The sequence below is a fragment of the Sesamum indicum genome, linkage group LG10, assembly GCF_026168435.1.
Source record: "Sesamum indicum cultivar Baizhima isolate 11 linkage group LG10, ASM2616843v1, whole genome shotgun sequence".
NCBI lineage: Eukaryota > Viridiplantae > Streptophyta > Magnoliopsida > Lamiales > Pedaliaceae > Sesamum > Sesamum indicum.
The window spans coordinates 16963538-16973229 of NC_142666.1; the positions used below are offsets into that span (position 1 = coordinate 16963538).

The 9692-nt window shown below is 29.2% G+C and overlaps 1 protein-coding gene across 1 annotated transcript; it reads left to right on the forward strand.

Annotated features, from left to right (window-relative positions):
- Positions 1-3023: 3023 nt before the first annotated feature.
- On the forward strand, positions 3024-5728 carry LOC105171895 (small ubiquitin-related modifier 1-like). The gene is made up of 3 exons (XM_011093151.3): positions 3024-3258; positions 4735-4884; positions 5512-5728. The coding sequence occupies exons 1-3, from the start codon at positions 3172-3174 to the stop codon at positions 5587-5589; spliced, it is 315 nt and encodes a 104-aa protein (XP_011091453.2). The 5' UTR covers positions 3024-3171; the 3' UTR covers positions 5590-5728.
- The last annotated feature ends 3964 nt before the right edge of the window (positions 5729-9692 follow it).

A 9692-nucleotide genomic window follows, 5' to 3' on the forward strand; every position in this document is an offset into this window, starting at 1 on the left:
GTATATTTTTGGTATTTTAATTTTTTTTTGTAAATTTTTGGTATTTTAAAAAAAATCTGTATGAATTTTCAGAAAAAAAAATTCTGAAATAATTTTTCAAAAAATTTCGAAAATATTTTCGAAAAATATTTTTTCAAAATTTCTAATTTTCTGTAAATTTATACAATTTATGTAATTTATGTGTAATTTATGCAGTACATGTGTAACTTATGGAATTTATAGTTTTTATGTGTAATTTTAGCAATATATGTGTAATTTATGCAATTTATAATTTGTATGTGTAATTTATGAAATAAATGTGTAATTTATAATTTTATGTGTAGTTTATGCAATTTATGTGTAATTTACACAAATTTCTGGAATTTATGTAATTTAATAAAATTTTACACAATAATCACATTAATAAAGAATTTTGAAACAATTAATGCAATATCAACAATATTACATTAATAAATATAAATAATTATAAATTACATAATAATCATAAAAAAAAAATTACAACAATATTCCCAGTACATACTAACATTGTTACATAATAATGTACATAATCATAAAATTTATTAAAATGTATAAATTTATTTATTTGTTCAAAATTTTTAAATATATTAATAATTTTTAAAAAATTATAACATTAAAAAATTAGGAACGGGTTTAGTAATGCTAAAGAAAATATTAAAAGTTTTAGCAAAACTCGTTCCAGAATCCGTTACAAAGACTGTCCCAAAAAAGTGTTCCTAAACTAGACGAATTGTTCCAAATTAATATATAATCGTTCCAAATAGAATTACTAATCATTATCTAATATGTGTTCCAAATTACATGAACTGTTCCTAATTCGATTCCTAAAATAATTCTACAAGTGTGTTACAAATTCAATAACTCATTGCAAAAAAATGTTTCAAAGACCGTTCCTAAATTCATCCCAATTAGAAAAAAAAAAAAAACAGTTTCAAAATAAAATTATGATTATAAATACCGTTCCAAAATTTCACCTAGAAAATATAAGTAACCATTAGAAAGACTATCCCCAACCATTCCAATTCTTAAATTAAAATTTTTTGGGCTAAATCGATATTAGGAACGGTTTTCAACGACCGATACAATTACCATCCCAAGTTGCAACTGTTTTTCATAAACCGTTCCTATATTTTTGTAACGCCAACTGCAGGGATGGATTTCCATCCATTCCAAACTCCGGTCCAAATAGGTTTTGTGATCTTGAAATCGTCCAAAGTTAAACATTTCAAAATCTACCCAAATCCTGCATTTTTTTGTAGTGTTACCATCAAGTTGAGTCAAAAGTTTGGCGTGTCAACAACAATAAAACCTAAGTAGAGACTAAGGAGTACAACTTACAAACAATAAAAATTTTCAAGATATGCAATGCAATGGAGGACACCTCCCAAACACAGTTAAGTAGCAAAATAAACATGACCCCGTTATACACCAAACAAACAAGCATAGTGGAGGATAGAACAGTCAGCACATGGATCCTCATAAGCACCTACAGGTATGGTTAGCATTGACAGTTCAATACAGCTAGGGAAAAATAAAGCATAATTGGGAGTGCAACTCCCTCACAATTTTGCATAGTTCTGATGTTGGGGAAGCCATAAGAGTCAAGTTTGGTGATCCCTATAATCTTGCGTTGCATGTGATCGTTAGTTAGTAGAGCTTAACACAGGCTTGGTTAGCAAGCAGGTCTACTGCTTGGTTGACTTCTCTATAGATATGAGATTTCTTGATCTCATATTTGAATACAAGATTTCTCATAAAAAAAAATATATTTTTAACTATATACATTCAAAGTAAATGTATAAAATATTAGTACAATATTATACCAATAAATAATAGTATTTATGTCAGAAATAAACGTGAAAAAATATTTGAAATTTGAAAGAAAAAAATTGAAGGAAAAAAGTCCTTTTACAGTCAAAAAGATCAATTTTGTGCCTAGATTTTATTCCATATGAAGACTGATTAAATAATGTGGAGCAATTTACTCTATATTGTAAGTTTAAATGAATATAAAAATGTGAATAATAAATTATAATAAAAATTAAAGATATAACTTCTATTAGACAAACAATTATTTAGGTCCAACTTCCAATCAACCTTTGACGTGTTGCTTTGATTTCAAACTTATTTTCTATGAAAACCCCGAGGACCTAGGGCGATCCCACCGACCTCGTCATGTATAGAATTATCATAACAAATAAAAGCATAATCATGTTTATTGCGGAGTAGCACAAAATTATTGAACTAAAAATATTACCTTCGGTTGTAATAAGGTTTATTGTAATCATTATTTTTAAGAATAATAACAATATTTTTACAACTATAGTTACCATAAATATATTTAAAAAAATAAAAGAAGTACTCGAGTTGGTTCATGAATTTCTAAACATTTATAATCTGATTCGAGCTCGACTCGTGAAGTAGCTCAAGTTAAAAAAAAATTAGCTGAAAGATTTTAAAGCTCATTTACTCTACATTCCTAGATCAGAACTAAATTAATGCTTAAATAACATTTAATTGATAACGAAATTATATATACGATTCGACAGTGTATACATATCTAAGAGTTCGAATATAGTTAAAATTAACATATAAACTATATAAACGGTCGAAAGTTAATTATATTACATGGTCATTGAAATACGTGAGGAGAGGGTGTTTACGAAAGAATAACGTTAAATATTCATGTTAGGAAATTTAGTTTTATTTTTGGGAATTGATTCTTAAAAAAACCAAAAATATATTATAAACTCATTACAATTTACATAGTTCAACTAAAATTTTAAATCACTAAATTTGAATATATTTCTAAAAAATGGACATAATAAAATGTTATTTCCTCTACTATTTGTAATTTTGGAGTCTCCAATTTGATTAAATTCCATATCGGACTTTATTATATTTTATTTTTCCAGATACTTACTATACAATGTATTTCCATTTTAGAGAAAGGAAACCTAAAAATCACACACACACGCACACACCCACAGAGATACACACAAAATTAAAGTGTATAAAGACAGAAGTGGTTCAATGCTTTAACTCAAACAGCAACCAAAGGAGAATCAAAGGAGGCGTTCTTATTTGTATTTGTATTTGTGTTCGAACACACACACACACACACACACACACTGAAATTAAGGCTTAAAGAAAATGAGATCAGGAGAGACTTCCAACGGCAAGAAACCAAATCATGACCAATCCATTGTTTCTAAAATCGCCCTCTCCATCAAATCTCAGGTACATTTCTCCTTTCATTTCCCTTTCTTTTTTTTTTTTTTTAATTGTTACTTATATATATATATATATATATTCTCCTTTTTGTGTATGGTTAGATTAGTTTGATTTGATGTTAATCCTTTTGAAAATTTATAACCAAGCAACGATTTTTATGTGATTTTTTTTTTTAACATTTGTTTATGGATTTTAAAAATTTATAACCAAGAACTAGTGATTCGGCATGTTTTTCGACTCAGTTCTTTTTGTAATTCTTGATCTACTCGAAATCAAGAATCTTTTCCGTTGATAATCCCAAGAACCAAGATTGATAAACATTGGAATAATAATAGTATTATATAATAATAATAACAACAACAACAACAACAATAATAATAAGAAAAAAATATTATTTTAGTCCGTCAAGTATGCCTAATTTTAATTTTAGTCCGATAACTATGTCTATTTTTGTTTAGATCCAGTAACTTACGAAATTGCTTACTTTTAGTCATCTGACAGATTTTCGAACAATTTTACACCTATGAGTGCCTATGGACTAAAACTGTCTTTCAAAGTTATATAGGGGTAAACTTGTCGGAATTGGGCCCATTGGGCTCCACTTCGGCTTTGCATTCTTTTGAGTTTTGAAGATCTCTTTTTTTTTTTTTGGACAACTTGGGCCTCTTTAGGCCAGTGTATTTTTATAGGCATCATTTTACTCCTCAATCTAATAGATGGAAACTTCAAAACTTATTAGAATAGCCATCTCAGAGGCAAGAGACTAGCTTGAAGAGGGAGCCACTTTTTTTCTTACAGAAAAATATTAGTGGCATAAACATGCTTAGAGAAAGAAGAGCTTACTTCATGCTATATGGAGCAGGAATCTTTTGAACCAGCCCATTAGGAGTAGAGCTTATCTGTCTCTATGGAGGAAGGCTCGTGTGCCTTCATTGATTAAGGCTTAATGGTTGTCTACTCAAGTGTAGGGCTTTATTTTTCTAAAAGAAAATGTTCATAATAGAGATATATCTATTATGACCAGAAGTTGTGTGCTTGCACGGAGCAAAATATGTGTGCCTCATCAAAAGAGGATAATTTGGGGGTGCCTACTCAAAGAAAGACTTAAGGGCCTTACTAGAGGAGCGATAAGGTGTCTGGTCAGAGCAAGGTTTATATGCCTTCACATAGGAGTGTTCAAGTGCATGCACAAAACTTACAAGCATCGCTAGAGAAGGACCTAGATTTACCTCCTTATATAATCTAAAATACACCAATCTACCACCCTATTTTTTATTTTTTTTTATAAAGGACTAATTTACTCATTTATAATATCACAGGGTGTGAATTGCTATTCACCCATGAATTATATATTTGAAGTTTAGATCAATAATTAATAATAATAGATATATGTATTTAGAATATCTCACAATAATATGAATGTAGTTGATTAATTCTTGATGCAAGTTATCTTTGAACTACTTAATTTTTATGTCATTGCAGGACGGGGACGAGGTCTACTACCGGTTTCCGCGCGATAAGAGACTACAACACTTATTTACATCTTACTGTAAGCAGAAGAAATTAAACTACGACGCAATAGCATTTGTGTACGATGGCCAACGCGTCAAAGCTTCAAAAACTCCCCTCGAGGTAACATCTTTATTTACGTCTTCGATGCTAGAATTTAATGTTAAATGTGATTCTGTAACGATATGCACAAATTGTTGCACAAATAGAAAATATGCAATTTACCTCCGTGATATGAGAAATGAAAAAAAAAAAAAAAACTGTTGTGAATAAAATAGCAAATTATCCCCTGTGTTTTGAAAAATGAAACCAATTACCCCCCCCCCCCATCTAAATAGTTAATTTGTAATTTTTTTCATAGAAAATATTTGTTCATTTCATATATCGAATGGGGTAAACTGCATTTAACCCCTTTTTTACCGTATAAGTAAAATATTTGTTCCTAGCATTATAAGATCAAAGAAAACAATGATGAAATCTGCCGAAAAATAACATTATGATAGCGAAAATGTAATTGTTCTCTTGCATTTGCATTAGTTTGCGTTGATGTGTTATCATACGCAAGTAGAGTTTAGTTTTGAAGATCTAATGCATAGTAACGTTTTTGTGCATATGATGCATGGCTGATTTTCGGACCAAAAGGTCCCATGTGCATCATAAGTTTTGCACATCGCTTGCTTTTGCTAACGTAAACATGTAATAACTATGAAAATTTTTTATTTGTATTTCTACTTTTGACTTTATACATAGATGGAAATGGAGGACGGAGATTCTATAGATGCCATGATGCATCAGGACGGAGGTGGCTATGCACTCGTGATGACTTGATCAAGAGTGAAGAAAGCCAACACAACGATCAACCAAATAGACATTTATGTTGTTGGTTTGCTTTATGTAGTTGTTTATTAGACTAAATGCTACAACGTGTGGGAGTTTGTCTATTTGGATGAGTACTAAAGGTATATGATAACAATGATTTTTCTCACTATTTTAAGTTGAGGATATGGATGAATTAACTATCTTTGATTTGCTTTTTTTTTTTTTAGTTATTTTTCATAATGTTGATAAAATTTTATTGGAAAATGTCGCGTGCATATTATGTGCATGGCAAGAGTAACTAGGGAAAATTTTCAGACAGAAATGTCCGTAATGTGCTTCGTTTTTTTTCTTAAATTATTGTCCTTCGTTGCTAGAATAAATTTTAAGTGGACCAAAAGTATTACCTTCCATTCTTATAGAACGAAAATTACAAATTTTTCAAGAAAAAAAAGTTGAATTCATTGAACTATTAATCTGTATTAATGTTGTAACAAGCTGTCAATAGCTTTTAAATTATGCGAGTTAGTCGTAGTGGCATGTCATCCTTGCGTGCATATAAAAATAACTTTTCATATTTTAAAATATATTATATATAATTAAGAACAAAATATATAAACCAACAAATCACATTTCAAAAAAATAAAAATGAAAACAAATTTAAGGTATTATCGACACAATAAAAAAAGTTAGTGTAGTAGTATTAAAATGATGCGTAATAACTTTTGTAAACAAAAAAAGAGGAGTAATCACTTTTGTCGATAGATGCCCTGATGCATCAGGATGGAGGTGGCTACATACTCGTATTGACTTGATCAAGCATGAAGAATAATGCAATGATTGATCAAATAGACCGTATAGACATTTATGGCGTTGGTTTATATCTAGTTTGTTTATAAGATCTAAATAATACAATATGTGCAAGTTTGTTTATTTAGTTTCACTATCCTAAGAGAGTATTTAGACGAGTGAACTATTTTTGATTTATTTTTTATCGTTTTTCACAATATTGGTGCTGTTCTTTCTTTTCATTCACAAGAAATGACCAATTCGATTGGTAAATTTCACGTGCATGTTATGTGCATGTCAACTGCAAATTGCGGACATTTTCCAAATATAAATGTTCTTAATGTGTCATTTTTTTTTTATAATTCTTGTCCTTCATATTGTCAAAATAAATTTTAGGTGGACCAAAAGTATTATCCTCCATATTTATAGGACAAACATTAATTTTACCAAAAAAAAAAAAAAGAAAATTGAATTCATGGACCTATTCATATTAACGCCGTAACAAGCTGTCACTAGCTTTTTTTGAATTATATATCTCAGAGTTCAATCTGATTTATGTTCTTATTGTAACAATCAAATTTAGTCAAGATTAAGGCTAATTAATTCATTAAGGCATACAGTAAGAAATTACAATGGTACAAAGGGCTCATCAATGTTTGATAATTCTTCTAATTAATTTGTAAAATATAACATACTTTATGCAGTTAATAATGCACAAATTTAATTGAAATAATAGGGTAAATTACATTTTCTGATCCAGAAGTGGACATGTTTTTAATTTTGGTCCCATACTCAGGTCAATTCGCACATTGAGTCCCATATGGGTTTTTTTTTTTTTTCAATTTCAGTACCATTGAGGGATTCCCGTCCAATTGATAACGGCAGCTGCTCTCTCCATTAGTCAATACAATCAAAATAAGGGTAAATTATATTTTTTGTTCTATAAGTGGATCTGTTTCTAATTTTGGTTACACACTCAGGCCAATTCGCACATTTAAGTTTTTCACACGTGCAGATCACGTGACTAACGGCTTGACGGAGAGAGCAGCTGCGTTATCAATTGGATGAAAATCCTTAAATGATCCTTAAAATGTAAAAAAGAACCACATATGGGACTCAATGCGCGAATTGATCTGAGTGTGAGACCAAAATTGAAAATATGTCTATTTATGGGACCAAAAATATAATTTACCCGAAATAATATTTTGAAACCTCCTATGTTATGTTATTCATTGTTGAAATTATTCTCGATACCACAATTTTTTTTTCTTTTATTCTCTGGTCATTTTAAAATTACACTATTTTAATCAATTTAGTATAGAAAATGTTAATATATTTTTGATAAAAATTGAATATAAAACTAGACGAAAATAGTTTAGGTGAATAATTGTGAGTAGTAAGTATTTTAGTTTGAAGTTTTAATTCTATCAAACTTTTCTTTGTTGAAAAGTAAATATATATATTTCTTAAAACTTTTGATCCTATAATGGAAAGTATGACTATTATTACAAACACTATAAATTATTAAATTTTTGCTATATTATAAATGATCACAATTTAAAAATCATAGTAAATAAATAATATTAATTATGTTAAAAAAATCAATGTGAAAGTTTAAAGTTTTACCACAATTAATCAATATTTACCATAATTTTAGCTATGGCCATTGCCACAGTTTTAGTTATAATTAATGTTTTGACCACACTAGCAAAACAAAGGCTAATAGTCGTGGCATAACTGTGATTAATTTGTATTCATCATAATTTTTTTCTTTAACTTTAGTAATTAACAATAGCGAAAAATCATACTTCTTTCAGTAAAAACATTTTAAAGTTTGAAGAAAAATACATAGCACTGAGATCAACAAATTTAAGAAAAATCAAAACCCTTTGAATTTAAAACCATCCAAATAAATTAGGACTGATTATTATGTATTGAAACCCATAATTTTAAATTCATCAATATAAATGCAACTTAAAAAGATTTTAATAATTATAAAAGTATTTAAAAATGATAAAACGAATAATTACAATATTTTTTGAGAAAATATTTTGGTATTTAACTCGAGAGTCTAATTACATTAAATCATATCCCATATAATTACAACGATAAGGAAAAACGATGCGACTTTTTTGTCAAACATTTATAACAATCATCGTGAACTTTAATTCACTAAAAAAAAATGCAACATTTGACTATGGCCAATTGTCATGGTTAAAAATAAAATAGTAGGAACAAATAGTTATTGACCACGGCCATGCAACGGTTGTTGGCCGTGGTATCTGTTAGGATAGCTAAAACATTTATCATATCTAAAAGCTATAACAAATCATTTTTACCATGGCTATTAGCCATCACAAATAACTTTTTCTTATTGGAAAATTTATGTGTTTGCAGCGATTTTATTTAACCGTACTCAATAAAAATTATTTACAACAATTTTTAGAAAATTATAGCCAATAGTCAATTTTTTTTTTCCAGGTAGTATTTGCGCACATAAAATATGTTGTAAAACAACAGAGTTTCTAGCTTTGTCAAATCTTGATAAGTAAATTCCATCCCTAGCAATTTATTATATACTAATCGAACGTCTCATTCGCCATTATGATTATATTTCCATCGATGTTGGTCAGCTTATCTTGTTGGTACATATACACCTCCCAATAACTTATTTCCTATATTTCAACAACGTTTTTCAAGAATCGTAGTTATAACAAAGCAACAAAAATAGCGATTCCCTCATTCTGCAAAGAAGTCGAATGAGACAAAAATAGCTTTGTGATTTTCCATGTTTTATTGAATTCAAAGGCTTTTATTTCAGCTGATATTACACCCATCCATTCCTTTTTCTTTATGGCATCACTGTATGTTCTTGGTTCTTAAGGAAGTGCAACTGCTGTAAGTAAGCAAGTGTGCATAGATGGTGAATGTATAATGATAGGTGTATCTGTACATTCTTGAGTGTAAGAACAAGCATAGTCTTGGAATTTAGCAAGCCTAGTAGTTGGTCTAGAGGACCTTCTTAATATTACATTCTCTCTTGCCTGATTCTCTTGATTCTCATCTAGAAGTAGATTTTCTGTATTATCAGTGTTTACTGCATTTTCTTCTAACTCTGTTGGATGTTCTTGATTTTTAGAGGTTTCCAGGTCTATTTCAGTCATCATTTTAGGTATTGAACAGGTAATAAGGTTAGCTAATTGACCTATGTAGGGGAAGACATCTTCCTGGAAAGTAACATCCCTAGAGATTAGCATACTTCTTTTGTTCAAGTCATACAGCTTGTAGCCTTTTTGATTAAAAGCATACCCCCAAGAATACACATT